At 45.7% G+C, this 19,707-nt stretch overlaps 1 protein-coding gene across 1 annotated transcript; it reads right to left on the reverse strand.

The window, feature by feature from the left end:
• Window positions 1-1,233: 1,233 nt before the first annotated feature.
• Window positions 1,234-19,707, reverse strand: rps19 (ribosomal protein S19). Its single transcript, XM_043683290.2, has 6 exons — window positions 19,633-19,707; window positions 15,082-15,152; window positions 11,421-11,521; window positions 2,893-3,076; window positions 2,207-2,261; window positions 1,234-1,306 (listed from the first exon to the last, which is right to left on the reverse strand). Exons 2-6 carry the CDS (start codon window positions 15,150-15,152, stop codon window positions 1,280-1,282), a joined length of 438 nt encoding a protein of 145 aa, XP_043539225.1. The 5' UTR covers window positions 19,633-19,707; the 3' UTR covers window positions 1,234-1,279.

A 19,707-nucleotide genomic window follows, 5' to 3' on the forward strand; every position in this document is an offset into this window, starting at 1 on the left:
CACTACTATTCATCAGAATATGGGTCTATCGAAGGCTATGGAATGTCTCACTGCATAAGAACATGTAATATAAGCAGGGGAATTCTAACTTTAAAACTCAGATGCCTGGATAATGCTCGTAATATCAGGTGACATTATACTATAGCAGCATTTCAGTAGAGCAGAAATTGACAACATTTCAACCCTGATCCCAATGGGACACAATTGCAATCTTAGTGAGATTTCATACAAGGATTGTGTGCTTAGATCATATCTAATACATTAAGGTACTGTTCAGATAGCTCAACTGCAATTAATAGGACCCCTAATCCAAGGCACAGTTTAAGAAAAAATTATCAAAATATTTGACAAAAAAAGAAGTTTGCTTGACCTACATATTACAATCATCTCCACCTTGGAAGCTGAGAAGCTTGATTATTCATGATGAGTAATTTTACTGCTCACCTATTGAGGCACTAGCTCTGTTACAATGCAGTCGGCTGATCATCTGACACTGAGCACATTCTCAAGTGTGCCCCCTTGTGTTTTGGCACAGGAGGACACTTCAGCCAGAACATTTTCTTTTCTCCCCACCAACATCCTGAACTCCCGGCTTCAGTGTGGGCTTGGAATCCCGTCCTTAGGGCTGATCCATCAAAGCGTCCTCTTAGCCTAGCATGAACGTCCAGCCTGGGTAATTTAAGGCCCGGTGTGGACTGGAGGCAGCGTGGAAAGGCAGTTTTTCTGAACTTTTTATTTCCCCCTTTTTTTTCTAATTTGTTCCTACGGTGTAATACTGGACTTATTTCTTTATTTTTCTAATTCCACCCGTCCTCGGGAACTTGTACTGAAGAATCTGTACCTAGGCGTTTTTTTTTAACCCAAGATGGCACCATAAGTGGCAACTTGCAAAGCTTTCACGGTACTCAAGAGCGTACCTGACAATAAAACAAATTTAATTCAATTCAAATAAGCAGCCTAAAAAGTAAGTTGTTTGTAGTGACTGCAACAATAATGTGCAGTCTGTCAATGATAAGGAAACCATTTTAGAGGCAACAATTCAGAACAAAAGAGCACACTCTTGGAAAATTATCGTCAAAGAAATGAATGTGTGGACTCATCAAAAGCACGTCACATCAATGAAGAAACATTTTACAAAGAGTGACTGGGCAATGATCCATGAGAGACACGATAGAAACCCTTATTGATCCAAACAACTAGCAGAAGATATAGAATAAGCCAGCGAAGCAGCAGTTAGAACTGAAGTCTTTAATCATTCTCAAATAAACAATACACACATTCAATGTTTCTTGCTCGCTGCTGCGACCTGCAAGAGAAAAAGAAAGGTACATTTTTCATCTGCTGCAGCAAATTGATCAGAAGTATACACCTCAACTCCCTGTGCATCATCTAATTTAAAGCATTTTAAAAGGAAGTAAATTTGTGCTCTTAAAGGCTGGGTGAGCGCTTCATAGAAATGTACACATCCATGCGGACCAGCTATCCCAATCTGATGTAGCCCCATTTGCCACCACCCAATGAACAAGAAAATTTACAGCCCAGGAACAGATCCTTCGGCCCTCCAAGCCTAAGCTGATCTAAGTCCACTGTCTAAACCTGTCATCCAGATGCATCTTAAATGAATCTACCATGCCTGCCTCTACCACCTCTGCTAACAACACGTTCCAGGCACCTACCACCCGGCCCATATCCCTCCAAACCCTTCCTATTCATATACCCATCCAGATGCCTTTTAAAATGTTGCAATTGTACCAGCCTCCACCACATCCTCTGGCAGCTCATCCCATACACATACCACCCTCTATGTGAAAATGTTGCCCCTTAGGTCTCTTTTATATCTTCCCACCCCCACACCCTAAACCAATACCCTATAGTTCTGGACTCCCCCCCACCCCAGGGAAAAGACCGTGTCTATTCACCCTATCCATGCCCCTCATGATTTTATAAACCTCTAAGGTCACTCCTCAGCCTCTGACGCTCCAGGGAAAACAACCCAAGTCTATTCAACCTCTCCCTCTCGCTCAAATCCTCCAACCCTTGTAAATCTATTCTGAACCCTTTCAAATTTCAGTGCTGGGAAATTCCTCAATTTCACTGCTTCTAGGAGTTTTGTAAAATGTTACAGCATTAACAATGCATCGTTAATCAGCACAGCCAGCCTTTGTTCAAATTTTAACAAGCATGCATTCTAGTTTAATGTACTCACCTGGCCAGCAATACGGTCTAGATCCCTCTGTCCTTGTGGAGTCAGTCTGCGGCCACTGTAGGGGGGAGAAAAGTTGAAGTGTTAAAAAAGCCAGCACTTTATTCCAAACTACACCAAGCTACGCTGCTCAGAGTTTGCCCATTTCAAAGGCTCTACATTCATAACCCTGCAATGTGACCTGAAACAACAGATTTACAGAGAGTTTTGGATATTGGAGTTTCAGGTTCCCCCAGCTGATCAAACTAAGGGAAAGTGCAGAAAATCTCAACCTCAGACCAAAGAAATTCAAGACTTTGCACGGATACATGCTGTGGCAGCAGGTGAGGGAGGACAATAATCAGACAGATGAGAGCTGCCGCCCAGTGCATCAGTTTACAAACCCGTCAAACTCAATGAAATTAAACCAATAACATGAGCTTCAACAACAAAAATCTAGAAGGGCGATCACAGCACACGTTAAGGCAACACAACCATCGGAGCAGAGACTCAACCACAACTATGGGGAATGCCTGTCTAAAAATTGTGAACGGGCTGTTTACGAACTGTACTAACAATATGGGTGAAAGCAGCTCAGGTTAGTTGCTACACTCAGCAGTATAAAGCCAGGACAAGGTGCTTTTAAGAATCTACCACTTTATGGTACAGTACAGCTGCAAGTGGGACCTTAAAATTACAAAAGCCCTTACCCATTAGGATCCTTCTCCACCATCTTCAGGCCTTCCAGAGCTTGCAGCACCTTTCTAGCCACAGACTTGGAGCCGCGGCTGAAGTGACTGGGCTTCACACCGTTCCGTTGGCGCCCACCATAGATCTTGGTCATGGCGCCAACTCCAACACCGCCCCTCAAGTACAGGTGACGCACTGTGGAGGCTGAAACAAGCACACAGGTATACAGTTAGGCCAGGTTCTCACTGCAGCCTCCCAATCTTCACTATTTGCTCCAAAATTAACTGTCAATTCTTGCTCACTAGATCAAAATTCACTCCACATACTCCATTCTTTGTGAAACTACTTCACTATTCATTTAAAATAAAATTCCTATTACTCTCATCTCAGTCCACTAATTAACCTTTTAGTTATTCTCTGCTGTTTTTGTTAACTGTTCTGAACAGACATCTGACCAGACACTCACCTTTGTGCAATTCACGTGTTAATCCTTAAGTTGGATGCTTCCTATAGTCATGGAGCCATAAAGCACAGAAACAGACCCTTCAGCCCAACTCTTCCATGCTGACCAGGTTTCCTAAATTAAACTAGTCCCATCTGCCTGAGCTTGGCCCATTGCCCTCTAAACCCTTCCTATCCATGTAGCTGTCCAAACGTCTTTTAAATGTTGTAATTGCACCCATGTCCACTATTTCCTCTAGCAGTTCATTCCATTATATGCACCACCCTCTGCATGAAAACGCTGTCCCTTAGGTCCCTTTTAAAACATTCCCCTCAAACTTTAAACCTGAGCACTCTCGTTTTGGACACACCTACGCTGGGAACAAGACCATGGCTACTCACCTTATCTATGCCTCTTATGATTTTATAAATCTCTCCGCTTCCTACACCCCAGAGAAAAAAGCCTATGTAACCTCTCCTTTTAAACTGAAATCTCAGTAACATCCTTGTAACTTTTTTTTTGCATCCTTTCTAGTTTAATAACATCCTTCCTCTGGTAGGGTGGCCAGAAATCCATGCAGTGCTCCAAATGTGGCCTCACCAATGTCCTGAACAGCTATACAGGGAATTTTTCATTAACCAGGGTGGGGGAAGGGGGGGGGAAAAGAGAGAGAGAGAGAGAGAGACACAGACAGACAGAGAGGAGTTAGAGCAATGGAATGTTCAATAAATGCAGGCCCATTTAGGACGGAGACACAGGAATTTCTTCACTGAGTCTTCAAAATTGGCAGAGGACTCTGAGTTTAGAGGACATTCAAGACAGGCATTAAGATTTAGAGAGATTAAAAGTACAGGTGGACAACCCTTTAGCCAAAAATCCCGAAAGCCAAAAGTTTTTTTGTGAAATTTCTTTTCTTATTAACAAGGTTGTTTGGCATGCAAAGTTAACCCAACTCCACACTCACTCGATACGTGTCACTCAGATGCGACATGTAGGGGCGTGACCCAGCACTGGCAGGCTTCAATTGTGTCTCCGGGTCTATAGTACTCATAGTAAGCCTCCTCTTCGGTACGTTTTAAAAACAATTTTCACCAAACTGTGACTTATTCTGAAATTTGAAAAATTCCAATTTCTGAAACCCATCACCTCCGCTCTCCCATCACATCCCCCCCCCTCACCCACCGCCTCCGCTCCACCATTATCTCCTTTCCTCACCCATCACTCTGCTTTATCATAATCATCTTCCCTCACCCACACCACCTCTGCTCTCCCAAAGCCTCCCCCCCCCCTCCCACTCACCAACTACCTCAGGAAGCAGTCTTTAGTAACTAGGAGGAGCTCAGTTTAGGAGAAACGACTATGCATTTTGCAGTCTCGATATACACTGAAATGCCCCACAAGCAAATCACTGAGCAAAAAGCTGCCCATGGCACAGCAAGATCCCACAGAAAGTAATGACAAAAGTACAATTAGCTCATCTCTCAACTGGCTTGGTTGAGGGAATAAAGATAGCCAAAACAGGAAAAATGGTTATGATATTGTCCTGTACACTTGAACAGGCATCTCTACCAGACCATAAGACACAGGAGCAGGAACAGGCCATTCAGCCCATCAAGTCACCCCCTCTATTCAACGAGACGACGGTTTATCTGGTGAACCACAAACAGACTTGCCTGCCTTCTCTGTGACCCATGATTCCTTCACTGATCATAAGTATATTCAAGGCTGAGCTAGATTTAACGACTTAGCCTCAACAGCCCTCAAGAGTAAAGAGCAGGCGGCTCAGTGGTTAGCACTGCTGCCTCACAGCGCCAGATACCCGGGTTCACCTCAGGTGACTGACTGTGTGGAGTTTGCACGTTCTCCCCGTGTCTGCGTGGGTTTCCTCCGGGTGCTCCAGTTTCCTCCCACAGTCCAAAGATGTGCAGGTTAAGTGAATTGGCCATGCTAAATTGCCCGTCGTGTTAGGTAAGGGGTAAATGTAGGGGTATGGGTGGGTTGCGCTTCTGCGGGTCGGTGTGGACTTGTTGGGCCGAAGGGCCTGTTTCCACACTGTAAGTAATCTAATCTAAGCTCTACAGATTTGCTGCTCTTAGGAGAAATTTCTCATCTGTTTTAAAAGTATGACCCCCATTCACAGATTATTGTCCTAGAGTCTCCAAACAACCTTTCTTCAATATCTCTGTCAAGCCCCTTAAGATCCGTGTACATTTCAATAATATTCTTCTTTATTCCAAAGTGCACGAATCCAATCTACTCAACCTTTCCATGTATGACAGCCCCTTCATTCCTGGTACCAACCTAGTCAAAAAGGCAGCACCCATATGAATGCAGACAAAAAGAACTGACATTTTCAGATTAATAGTTAACTTTACACTTCAACGACTTTTTCATCAAAACTGATCAGACATCCTGATAACTGCCTTCTCTCGCTGCACATGCTGCCTAATTTGCTGTGCATTTTAGCAACAGTGTTATTTCGAGGCTCCAGAGTCTGCAATAGCCTGCTTTCCCATTCAAGAAATGTGAGCAGTGGATACCTCTGAATCTGAAGTGCCCAGGTTCAAGACCCAAGAACAAAAATCAGCAGACAACCTTGTGTGCAATCGAGGGAGTACTGCGCTGTCACAGTGTCATACCTCAGAGTCGTCGGCAAATTGCATATCCATCTCCCTACCTGGGTGGACATAACAGATCCCGGACAATATTTTGCCCAACATATACCCCTCAACTGACATCACATGCACAAACCACAAACCATCAGGTCATCATCAGGTCTTTTCACAGCAGAGAGCGGCGCGAGCTGGGCGGAAGTGAGGTTGGAGCGCAGAGCTGATCGGGAAGGTAAGTGATTGATATTTGAGTGGGTGTGTTCTGGACCCCAGGCCCTACATAGTAGGGCCTCCCTCCCATCCTCCTCCTCTAACCTAATTTTAAACTCCACAGGTAAGCTACTCAGTGTTCTTGTTTTGGAGACGAGGTGTAGAGTAATGGCAGCGCAGGCAGTGGAATGTTCCTCCTCCAGGATGTTTGAGGTAGGGGTGACCACCGATACTCCTGCCGACTTCATCTGCAGGAAATGCAGTCAGATCCTGCTCCTCACAGAACGAGTTAGGGAACTGGAACTGGAGTTGGATGAACTGAGGATTATTCGAGAGGCTGAGGGGGTGATAGATAGAAGCTACAGGGACATAGCTACACCAGAGAACAGAGGTAGCTGGGTAACAGTTAGAGGTGGGAAGGGGAGGAAGCAGGCAGTGCTGGGATCCCCTGTGGTCGTTCCCCTAAACAATAAGTATACCGCTTTGGATACTGTTGGGGGGGATGGCCTAGCAGGGGTAAGCTGCAGTGACCAGGTCTGTGGCGCGAGGTTTGGCTCTGAGACTCAGAAGGGAAAGGGGAAGAGGAGGAGAGTGCTAGTTATAGGAGACTCTCTAGTTAGAGGGACGGACAGGCGGTTCTGTGGACATGGGCGAGACTCTCGGATGGTTTGTTGCCTCCCGGGTGCCAGGGTCCGAGACGTCTCGGACCGAGTCTTCAGAATCCTTAAGGGGGAGGGTGTGCAGCCAGAAGTCGTGGTGCACATTGGCACCAACGACATAGGTAGGAAGAGGGGTGGGGAGGTCATTCAAGAGCTCAGGGAGTTAGGCTGGAAGCTAAAAGCTAGGACAGACAGAGTCGTCATCTCTGGGTTGTTGCCGGTGCCACGTGACAGTGAGGCAAGGAATAGGGGAAGAGTGCAGCTGAACACGTGGCTGCAAGCATGGTGTAGGAGGGAGGGCTTGAGGTATTTGCATTCTGGGGAAGGTGGGACCTGTACAAGCAGGACGGGTTGCACCTGAACCAGAAGGGCACCAATATCCTGGGGGGTAGGTTTGCGAGCACTCTTCGGGGGGGTTTAAACTAATTTGGCAGGGGGATGGGATCCGGACTTGTAGTCCAGCAAGTAGGCTAGCTGTTTGTCAGGATGTCCAAGAATGTAGGGAGGCTGTGAAGGAGGTAGCACTGACAGGGAATACTTGCGGACACAGAGATAGGTTCAAGTGTGTATACTTCAACGCAAGGAGTATCAGAAATAAGGTGGGCGAACTTAAGGCGTGGATCGGTACTTGGGACTACGATGTTGTGGCCATCACGGAAACGTGGATAGAAGAGGGACAGGAATGGTTGTTGGAGGTTCCTGGTTACAGATGTTTCAGTAAGATTAGGGAGGGTGGTAAAAAAGAAGGGGGGGGGGTGGCGTTGCTAATTAGAAATGGTATAACGGCTGCAGAAAGGCAGTTCAAGGGGGATCTGCCTTTGGAGGTAGAATGGGCTGAAGTCAGAAATAGGAAAGGTGCAGTCACCTTGTTGGGTGTTTACTATAGGCCCCCCAATAGCAGCAGAGATGTGGAGAAACAGATTGGGAAACAGATTTTGGAAAGGTGCGGAAGCCACAGGGTAGTAGTCATGGGTGATTTCAACTTCCCAAATATTGATTGGAAGCTCTTTAGATCAAGTAGATTGGATGGGGCGGTGTTTGCACAGTGTGTCCAGGAAGCTTTTCTAACTCAGTATGTAGATTGTCCAACCAGAGGGGAGGCCATATTGGATTTGGTACTCGGTAATGAACCGGGACAAGTGATGGGCTTGTTAGTGGGTGAACATTTTGGTGATTGTTGTTGAAACTTTATTGCTGGAACAGCACAGCAGGTCAGGCAGCATCCAGGGAACAGGAGATTCGACGTTTCGGGCACAGGCCCTTCTTCAGGAATGGTGATTTTGGTGATGGTGACCACAATTCTGTGACTTTCACCTTGGTTATGGAGAGAGATAGGTACGTGCAACAGGGTAGGTTTTACAATGGGGGGGGGGGGGGGGGGGGGGGGGGGGGGGGAAGGGTAATTACGATGCTGTAAGACAGGATCTGAGGAGCATAAGTTGGGAGCATAGGCTGTCAGGGAAGGATGTCGTGGAAATGTGGAACTTTTTCAAGGAACAGATACAACGTGTCCTTGATATGTATGTACCCGTCAGGCAGGAAAGAAATGGTCGTGTGAGGGAACCTTGGTTGACGAGGGAGATTGAATGTCTTGTAAAGAGGAAGAAGGAGGCTTACATAAGGTTGAGGAAGCAGGGTTCTGACAGAGCAGTGGAGGGATACAGGATAGCCAGAAGGGACCTGAAGAAAGGGATTAGGAGAGCTAAGGGACGGCATGAAAAATCTTTGGCGGATAGGATCAAGGATAACCCAAAGGCATTTTATGCGTATGTGAGAAACATGAGAATGACGAGAACGAGGGTAGGTCCGATCAAGGACAGTAGTGGGAGATTGTGTATTGAGTCGGAAGAGATAGGAGATGTCTTGAATGAGTACTTTTCTTCAGTATTTACGAACGAGAGGGACCGTATTGTTGAAGAGGAGTGTGAGAAACGGACGGGTAAGCTAGAGGAGATACTTGTTAGGAAGGAATATGTGTTGGACATTTTGAACAACTTGAGGATAGACAAGCCCCCCGGGCCTGACGGGATATATCCTAGGATTATGTGGGAAGCAAGAAAGGAAATTGCAGTACCGTTGGCAATGATCTTTTCGTCTTCACTGTCAAGGGGGGTGGTGCCAGGGGACTGGAGAGTGGCGAATGTTGTGCCCCTGTTCAAAAAAGGGAATAGGGATAACCCCGGGAATTAAAGGCCAGTTAGTCTTACTTCGATGGTAGGCAAAGTAATAGAAAGGGTACTGAGGGATAGGATTTATGAGTATCTGGAAAGACACTACTTGATTAGGGACAGCCAGCACGGATTTGTGAAGGGTAGGTCTTGCCTTACAAGTCTGATTGAATTCTTTGAGGAGGTGACCAAGCATGTGGATGAGGGTAGAGCAGTGGATATAGTATACATGGATTTTAGTATGGCATTTGATAAGGTTCCCCATGGTAGGCTTATGCGGAAAGTCAGGAGGCATGGGATAGAGGGAAATTTGGCCAATTGGATAGAAAACTGGCTAACCGGTCGAAGTCAGAGAGTGGTGGTAGATGGCAAATATTCAGCCTGGAGCCCAGTTACAAGTGGAGTTCCGCAGGGATCAGTTCTGGGTCCTCTGCTGTTTGTAATTTTTATTAATGACTTGGAAGAGGGAGTCGAAGGGTGGGTCAGTAAATTTGCAGATGATACGAAGATTGGTGGAGTTGTGGATAGTGAGGAGGGCTGTTGTCGGCTGCAAAGGAACTTAGATATGATGCAGAGCTGGGCTGAGGAGTGGCAGATGGAGTTCAACCCTGCCAAGTGTGAGGTTGTCCATTTTGGAAAGACAAATAAGAATGCGGAATACAGGGTTAATGATATGGTTCTTAGTGAGGTGGAGGAACAGAGGGATCTTGGGGTCTATGTTCATAGATCTTTGAAAGTTGCCACTCAGGTGGATAGAGCTTGTAAGAAGGCCTATGGTGTATTAGTGTTCATTAGCAGAGGGATTGAATTCAAGAGTCGTGAAGTGATGTTGCAACTGTACAGGACTTTGGTTAGGCCACATTTGGAGTACTGTGTGCAGTTCTGGTCGCCTCACTTTAGGAAAGATGTGGAAGCTTTGGAGAGGGTGCAGAGAAGATTTACCAGGATGTTGCCTGGAATGGAGAATAGGTCGTACGAGGATAGGTTGAGAGTGCTAGGCCTTTTCTCGTTGGAACGGTGAAGGATGAGAGGTGACTTGATAGAGGTTTATAAGATGATCAGAGGAATAGATAGAGTAGACAGTCAAACTTTTTCCCTGGGTGCAACAGAGTGTTACAAGGGGACATAAATTTAAGGTGAAGGGTGGAAGGTATAGGGGAGATGTCAGGGGTGGGTTCTTTACCCAGAGAGTGGTGGGGGCATGGAATGCGCTGCCTGTGGGAGTGGCAGAGTCAGAATCTTTGGTGACCTTTAAGCAGCAATTGGATAGGTACATGGATGGGTGCTTAAGCTAGGACAAATGTTCGGCACAACACCGTGGGCCGAAGGGCCTGTTCTGTGCTGTATTGTTCTATGTTCTATCATCAGATTGTTTTTTTTGGGAGCTTACCATGTGCCAATTTGCAGAAACGCTTACTACGGTAAAATGGGGACGACATCTCAAGGGAGTACTTCATGGACTGTAAAGGACTTCAAGTCATCCAGCTGAAGTGAACAACACCATATAAAGCTCAATTCTTTATTTCTATTCCCACGGATCATCAGACCCTGTTAAAATGGGTTGGAGAGAGCAACTGAAAGCTGAAACTTTACATCAGAGTTGTGTACTGACAGAATGCGGAAATGTGGGCTATTCAGATAGTCAGAGATGTACAGCAGGGAAACAGACCCTTTTGGTCCAACTCATCCATGCCGACCAGATATCCCAACCTAATCTAGTCAGAGTTGTCAGCACTTGGCCCTTACCCCTTTACACCCTTCCTATTCATATGCCTTTTAAATGCTGTAATTGTACCAGCCTCCACCACAAGCTCTGTCAGCTCATTCCATACACGCACCACTCTCTGCATAAAAAAAGTTGTTCCTAGGTCCCTTTTATATCTTTCCCTTCTTACCCTAAACCTATGGCCTCTAGTTCTGAACTCCTCCACCCCAGGGAAAAGACCATGTCTCTTTATCCTATCCATGCCCCTCATGATTTTATAAACCTCAAAGATCACCCCTCAGCCTCCGACGCTCCAGAGAAAACAGCCCCAGCCTATTCAGCCTCTCCCTGTAGCTCAAACCCTCCAACCCTGGTAACATCCTTGTAAATCTTTTCTGAACCCTTTCAATTTCACAACATCCTTCCGATAGGAAGACCAGAATTACACACAATTATTCAATGCCCTGTACAGTCACAACATGACCTCCCAACTCCTGTACACAATACTCTGACCAATAAAGGAAAGCATACCAAACGCCTTCTTCACTATCCTATCTACCTGCGACTCCACTTTCAAGGAGCTATGAACCTGCACTCCAAGGTCTCTTTGTTCAGAAACACTCCCCAGGACCGTACCATTAAGTGTATAACTCCTGCTCAGATTAGCTTTCCCAAAAAGCCACATCTGAAATCTGAGGCAGAGACAGTCCGTAAACAACAACAAGAGGGGAAATTGCATTAACTGCACTCACCAGCGCGGGTGTAGAACCAGTTCTCATCATATGGAGCAAGTTCTTTGTGTTTGCCCAGCTTCACGGTGTCAACCCAATCGGGTACCTTTAACTTGCCAGACCTGTAAACAAAGACAAATGTGAAAGGTCCCCTTCTGGAATCCACACAAGTGGGGAAAAATAAATACATGTAACAACAAGAGCTCTGACAACAGGTATACTAGATGAGATCAACAGTGATCGCACTGAATGTTGCTGCGGGCTGAATTGCTGAGTCCTGCTCTTCGCAGGACCTGACTATCGAGTCGGATGATCAGCTAGCATACTGAAGGGGTGAAGCTCTTAATAGCCTCCTGCTGCTCGAATTTGCTACGTTATTAAATTTCAATAGACCTGGTTCAGATCAACACCCATCCAATCTCTGCTCAAAGCATGGAAAAGCTAAAACTTTAAAATCAATAACCTAAAATGAAGTGAGATTTACTCAGGCAGTTTCAGGACTTAGGATTCCAGGCACAGTCACGGAGAGAGAACACTTTAGGAAGGTAAAATATTTGCAGATGGAATATAATGTGAAAGTGTCCACTTTGGCAGGTAGAAAATCAGAACATGACTGACAGAGGAGACCTGCACCAGAGTCCTTGTGCATATGTCACAAAAAAACACAAACCAACAAGCAGCTAAAACACAATTAGGGAGACAACTAGAACACTGGCCTTTATTATAAAGAGAAATGGAGTATGCAAGAAGGGGACATCTTGCTGCAACTTTACAGGGCACTAGTGAGACATCTGGAACATGGTCTATGGTTGTGGCCTCTTTATTAGTGTTCTTCATTCGTGTGGCATGGTGTCACTTGCAAGGTCACTATCTAAAGCTTATCTCTAAAGCTGTAGCTCATCTCTTGGACAGAGTGGCTTCCTCGGCCATTTCAGGTGGAAATTAAGAGTCAACCACATTGCTGCGGGTCTGCAGTCATGTGTAGGCCAGACGGGACAAGCACGACACATTCCATTCCCTAAAGTATGAGTGAACTAGATCGGCCTTTAACAGGAATCATCTTGGTCACCATCACAGAAACTAGCTTTCAATTCCAGATTTCTTGACTGAATTTTTAAATTCCACAGCTGGCTAGATTTGTACTGAAGACAGTTCAAAGAAAGATTCCTGGAATTAATGTTTAGAAGGAAGAATGACCAGATTAGGTTTCTAGATTAGAGATTGAGAGATGGTCTCACTGCAGGATGCAGGATTCTGAGGGGCTTGGCAAGGTGGATGTTGAGAGGATGCTTCCTCTTATAGGGAAACCAGAAACTAGAGTTTAAAGATGTTTCCCTTTGAAGGCAGATGGGTCACAGAGGGTTGTTAAGTCTTAGAAATCCTCTCCCCTGGAGATCAGTGGAAGATTGACCTCAAGGCTCTGAGACTGAAGATTTTTAATTGACAAAGGAGTCGTAGATTTTGAGGGACAATAGGAAAAATGGATTGAAAATGATTTGGATGTGAGTATAAGAGGTACAGTTAGCAAGTTTGCAGATGACACCAAAATTGGAGGTGTAGTGGACAGTGAAGAGGGTTACCTCAGATTACAACAGGATCTGGACCAGATGGGCCAATGGGCTGAGAAGTGGCAGATGGAGTTTAATTCAGATAAATGCGAGGTGCTGCATTTTGGGAAAGCAAATCTTAGCAGGACTTCGACACTTAATGGTAAGGTCCTAGGGAGTGTTGCTGAACAAAGAGACCTTGGAGTGTAGGTTCATAGCTCCTTGAAAGTGGAGTCGCAGGTAGATAGGATAGTGAAGGCGACACTTGGTGTGCTTTCCTTTATTGGTCAGAATATTGAGTACAGGAGTTGGGAGGTCATGTTGGGCTGTACAGGACATTGGTTAGGCCACTGTTGGAATATTGTGTGCAATTCTGGTCACGTTCTTCTTCGAAAGATGTTGTGAAACTTATCTGGTCGGCATGGACGGGTTGGACCGAAGGGTCTGTTTCCGTGCTGCACATCTCTATGACTCTATGTCACAATCAGATCAGCTCCGTTTTTAACGATTGGCAGAGTATACAAGTAGGGGAAGTTTTGCTGAAATTTTACAGGGCACTCATGAGACCACGTCTGGAACAACGTGCATTGGGGAGAGAATTTCAAAGGCTAACAACCCTCTGTGACCCATCTACCTTCAAAGTGAAGCATCTTTAGACTCTGCTAGTTTTTGGTTTCCCAATAAGAGGAAACATCCAATCTAATCAAATGGCAGAGTAGGCTTGAGCAGCCAATTGGCCCACGATATTGTAAAGACAACTGAAAGACTCCAGAGTAAAAATGGAAAGATATACTGCTTTAAAATCAAAGCAACCATGCAAAGAGATGCTTGCAGTTTTAAAAACAATTTACAAGAGCACGCAGAATTGTATCGACAATGCTGCCTTATTAGAACAACGAGAGAGAAGTCAGAAGAGAGAGAGAGAGAGAGAGAGGAGAGAGATCAGGCGATTCTGCCCAGACAGAGTCTTTTGATTGGCTTTTCAATTGGCACCAGTTGTGGTGTACACAGGAGAGCTCAGCACAGCAAATCCTTCTGATTGGATCAGCTGCAGTTTAACACGAGCCCTATTGATGGAGGGAAGGAAGAGAGGGAAATAGAAGGGGGCAAAGCCCCAAAGTTGCAGCATCGACACCTTTTGCTCTGGAGAAGTTTCAACAACGAAAGAGAAACAACATTCATTCGCTGAAAGGAAGAATATTAAGGCCTAAAGGGAAAGGAAAAGCCTGGGTCCAACCAAGAAACCAGTGAACTAAAGACTGACTCTTGCTGTGTAAATACCATTAGTTCACCAGCCCTTTGTACCAATCAATCTAATTCAATGATCTTGAACCAGTAATAGAGAATGGTGTTCCTCTATACTTTCCTCCTGCTCCACTCGCTTGTGGTGAGTATTTGTGCGAGATGGAAGGTGGGAGTTTTAAAAGGGATAAAATTTAAATTACATAAAGTAGACATCCTGTCCTCTGTATTCTTAGTTACGTGATAGATTTTCAATTCATCTGGACTACTTTTTGCCTTTGTTTAAAAGCAGTTCAATTGATAAACTGATCTCATTGCAAGATGCAGGATTCTGGGGGTGGGGGGGGGAAACGACACTTGGCAAAATCGATGTTGGGAGAACATTTCCTCTTACTGGGTAACCTAGAACTAGGAGGGGTTATGGTAGATGGATCAGAAGGTTGTTGGTGCTTGAAATTCTCTTTCCCAGAGAGCAGTGGCTGATCGATCACAATACTCAGCTTGATATTTTCTTAATGGAAATGTTATTGGTAATGGAATAACCTGGATTAAATGCTCATTTATTATAAATTAGACAGCCAGATATAACTGGGCAACTCAGTGGTTTAAATCAAATGTTCACATTTGAGATTACTTGAGAGAAGTGGGATTTGTTTCACAGACCACAAGGCAACATGGGTTACAAGTGATAGGAATGAGTGGTCAATGGGACCTGGTCTGGTTTTGCTAAAGACCGCAGTTCAGACAGCTGAAATTCATCAGCACAGGGGGTCGTTTCATTATTAACTTCAGCATCTTACTGGGGGCTACAAAAATCTGAAGAATAAAATGCAAGCTTGTAGAAGTTACTTGAAGAGCATTCTTGAAGCCTTAGTGAAACATTTGGTACGTACTTCTTGAGAAAAGCACCCAGGGCTTTGACAAACTCCTGCTGGTTCACGTCCTTCACTGTGACACCAGGCATCTGGGGGGAAAAAAAAAGCAGGAAGTCAGTCTGGCAACAAACTAAGGGATGAACTGGCCACACCATTTGTATAGAATTTAAGTTATCTACAGCTGCAACTACAGATTCATCAGTAGAATCCAACCTCAAAGAACCCATCATTTTTGTGCAGAACCATGTTTTGCTCCACTGCAGACACTACAATTGTTCCTGACTCCAGGTATACACTGTCCCTGGTCTCACTTGTCCAATTCCACCAGTTCCTTCATTATGCCCACTACAGCAAATATATTCGTCACAATGAGCCTCAAACCTCTGTAGACAATGTCAGATGTGATCTCTCCAAGGTTCGCCACAGTTGGCGTGAGATTTCTTTACTCCTGCCCTCAAACTCTCTTGTAATTGACGCCAAAACATTTGCCTTTCTAACCAGTTGCTATACCCATGCGTTAGCTTTCAGTGATGCTTTTTTTTGGACACTCGCGCCTCTCAGTTTCTCGCCATTTAAGAAATACTTCCGTTTCCCTCAAAGGGGAGGGGTGCAGAGCTTCACATTTTCCATCTGCCCATGATACTAACTCAAGTTAGCCTGTCCAAATGCTCTTAAACCCCGTTCATGCTCCAATCTCATTTGACCCCACCAGCAAATGTGGAGCTATTACATGTGGCCCCATCAAATCATTGACATGGATTGTGAACAGCTCTGGCAGAAGTACCTGTCCTTGCAGTATACCAATGGTCACAGACGGAGAATAACCCAACCATACTCAACTTCTGTCCACCAATCAATTCTCAATCCCTGACAAAATATTACAGGCTCAGTCTGACATCATCTAAATTTTGCTGATTATAGCACAGCCTTTATTAAAAGCCCTCTGAAAGTGCAGATACATCACATCCACTGGATTCTCCTTTTCCAATCCGGCAGTTAATCTTCAAAATAAAAACTTCAAAGCAGATGGTCAAACATGATTTTCCACTAATCAATCACACTTGGCTCTGCACAATCCTACCATTATTCTCCAAACACCCATCTTTTAAAAGCTACAAGTGAAGCCATGTTGAAAAGATCTGTATTAAGTCTTCACTCTCTGTACAATCCAACACTCACTGAAATATCCACTCATCTCCTGTCCGAACTCAACCTGACCCCCAATAGGTGGTGGTATTTCCCACCGTATTTCCTATTCCCAACCACATGGCTTATCTGCCCATTTGTGCATGTCAGTCAGTACGCTCTCTCCCTCTCCTGGTTCATTCACCACTCTGGGTCTGTATTCCTCACACTGCCCTCTCCGCATCTGCCTGATTTATCCCTCATCCTACTCCTTCCCTTTTGCCCTCCTCAAGCTCCCTCCCAATCTATTTACTGACTATCCTTCGCCCTACTGTCTCCCATCGTCACCTCTACTGTTCACTGTGCTCTTCCTCCATTCCTTTAACACTCCCATATTCCTCACAATGCTCTCTCCCAGGTTTACCTGTTTCAAAGCCCACATTCTTCAACCTGCTCTTTCTAACACACAATTTACTCATTTTGACCCTGCTTTTATCATGTATTGCTTAGTCTGCCATATTCCTCATTGTGTGGGACATTCTTCTCTCTATAACCTTGATTTCCCCTGATTTAACCTATTACCATGATGCAATCCTCACTATGCTCTCCCAGTATTTGTCCCTATATTTACCCCTCTACAATCCTTACCATGCCCCACATAGAATGGAATATCCCCATATTCCATATACTCTCTTGCTCTACGCCAATCTTCCATTTTTCCTCACACTGTATTCTTCAAACTACTCTCTGCTTTCCTTTTAGCCAATTTTTAAAAACTTTGTTCACAGGATGTCAGTATCAATAACCAGTTGGAGGTCAACCGCATTGCTGAGAGTCTTGAGTTAGCAGTTTCTTTCCCTAAAAGGACATAAGTGAAGCAGGTGAGGTTTTCCTAACAACGGACAACAGATTCACGGTCGCATTAATAGTCAGAGTTGTATAGCAGGGAAACAGACTCTTCGGTCCAACTCGTCCATGCCAATCACATATCCTAAATTAATCTAGTCGCATTTGCCAGCACTTGGCCCATATTCCTCTAAACCCTTCTTATTCTCATACCCATCAAGATGCCTTTTAAATATTGTAATTGTACTCCACCACTTCCTCTGGCAGCTCATTCCACTCTCTGCGTGAAAAAGTTGCCCCTTAGGTCCCTTTTATATCTTTCCCCTCTCACCCTAAAACTATGCCCTCTAGTTCTGGAGTCCCCGCCCCAGGGAAAAGACCTTGTCCATTTACCCTATCCATGCCCCACATCAGGTTATAGTCCAACAGGTTTAAATGGAAACACTAGCTTTCGGAGCGCTGCTCCTTCATCAGGTGGTTGGTTATGTGATTTTTTAACTCTGTATACCTCAGTCCCAACATCGGAATCTCCAAATCATGCCCCTTAGGTCGCTTTTATATCTTTCCCCTCACCCTAAACCTATGCCCTCTAGTTCTGGACTCTCCGACCACAGGGAAAAGACTTTGTCTATTTATCCTATCCATGCCCCTCAATTTCATAAACCAGTTTAGGGTATAGGTTTGCTCGCTGAGCTGTAGGTTTGATATCCAGACGTTTAATTACCTGGCTAGGTAACAACATCAGTGGCGACCTCCAAGTGAAGCTGTTGTCTCCTGCTTTCTATTTATATCTTTCTCCTGAATGGGGTTCCTGGGGTTCGTGATGATGTCATTTCCTGTTCATTTTCTGAAGGGTTGATAGATGGCATCCAGATCTGTGTGTTTGTTTATGGCGTTGCGGTTGGAGTGCCAGGCCTCTAGGGATTCTCTGGCATGCCTTTGCTTAGCCTGTCCCAGGATAGATGTGTTGTCCCAGTCAAAATGGTGGGTTTTTTCATCCGTGTGTAAGGCTACGAGGGAGAGAGGGTCATTTCTTTTTGTGGCTAGCTGGTGTTCATGTATCCTGGTGGCAAACTTTCTTCCTGTTTGTCCTACATAGTGTTTGTGGCAGTCCTTGCATGGAATTTTGTAGATGACGTTGATTTTGTCCATGGATTTTACTGGGTCTTTTTTTTTCCTCCATCCAGGAGAAAGATATAAATAGAAAGCAGGAGACAACAGCTTTGCTTCACTTGGAGGTCACCAATGATGTTACCTAGCCAGGTAATGAAACGTCTGGATATCAAATCTATAGCTCAGTGAGCAAACCTACACCCTCAACCTGAGCTACAGTTCTTCACAAACCTTGCATTTTGTAAACCTCTATAAGTCACCCCTCAGCCTCCGACCCTCCAGAGAAAACAGCCCCAGCCTGTTTAGTCTCCTACACCTTCTAGCAGAGCGCTTTAGGGAACATCTCTGGGACACCCGCACCAATCAACCACACCAGCCCGTGGCCCAACATTTCAACTCCCCTTCGCACTCAGCCGAGGACATTGGGGGGTCTGGGCCTCCTTCAGTGCCGCTCCCTCACCATCCGATGTCTGGAGGAAGAACACCTCATCTTCCGCCTCGGAACACTTCAACCCCAGGGCATCAATGTGGACTTCAACAGTTTCCTCATTGCCCCTTCCCCCACCTCAGCACCGCCCTCATGACCTATACTACCTGCCTATCTTCCTTTCCACCTATCCACTCCACCCTCCTCTCTGACCCATCACCCCCATTCACCTATCGTACCCTTTGCTACCTTCCCCCACCCTCCGCCCTGACCTATCACCTCCATCCCCTCCCCCATTCACCTATCGTACCCTTTGCTACCTTCCCCCACCCTCCCCCCTGACCTTTCACCTCCATCCCCTCCCCCATTCACCCATGTACTCTTATGCTACTTTCTCCCACCACCCCCCCTCCCCCTCTTATCTCTCCGCCCTTCAGGCTCTCTGCCTCTATTCCTGATGAAGGGGCTTTTGCCCGAAACGTCGATGTTCCTGCTCCTCGGGTGCTGCCTGACCTGCCGTGCTTTTCCAGCGCCGCTCTCTGATCCAGACTCTGGTTCCCAGCGTCTGCAGCCCTCGTTTGCACCCTGTGGAGCCCCTCCCCGTAGCTCAGACCCTCCAACCCCGGCGACGTCCTTGTAAACCTTTTCTGAACCCTTTCAAGTTTCCCAACATCTTTCCGATAGGAAGGAGACCAGAATTGCACGCAATATTCCAACAGTGGCCTAACCAATGTCCTGTACAGCCGCAACATGACCTCCCAACTCCTGTACTCAATACTCTGACCAATAAAGGAAAGCATACCAAACGCCTCCTTCACTATCCTATCGACCTGCAACTCCACTTTCAAGGAGCTACATTATTTATCGAATTCGAACTCAGGTTTCCAGAACATTCCCTGAATTAACAGCCTGTACCACTAGGCCACAGCCTCGCTATATTTACCTCACGGTGCTCCCTGTCGGTCTATAGTGACCGACGGGTGCGTATATTCTGTACTAAACCCGCCCCGTGTCTACATTTATGTATAAATGTAGACGTTCCGCAGTCAAGCCCTCACCGTGCTGCCGCGCTGTTGGGATCCGGGGCGGAAAAGGCCGGCCTGGGGTCTCCCACCCCGCTTCACAGGGGCGCA

This window comes from Chiloscyllium plagiosum, unplaced genomic scaffold (assembly GCF_037043375.1).
Source record: "Chiloscyllium plagiosum isolate Xiang-an unplaced genomic scaffold, Cpla_swu_hap1 HiC_scaffold_38, whole genome shotgun sequence".
Classification (NCBI taxonomy): Eukaryota; Metazoa; Chordata; class Chondrichthyes; order Orectolobiformes; family Hemiscylliidae; genus Chiloscyllium; species Chiloscyllium plagiosum.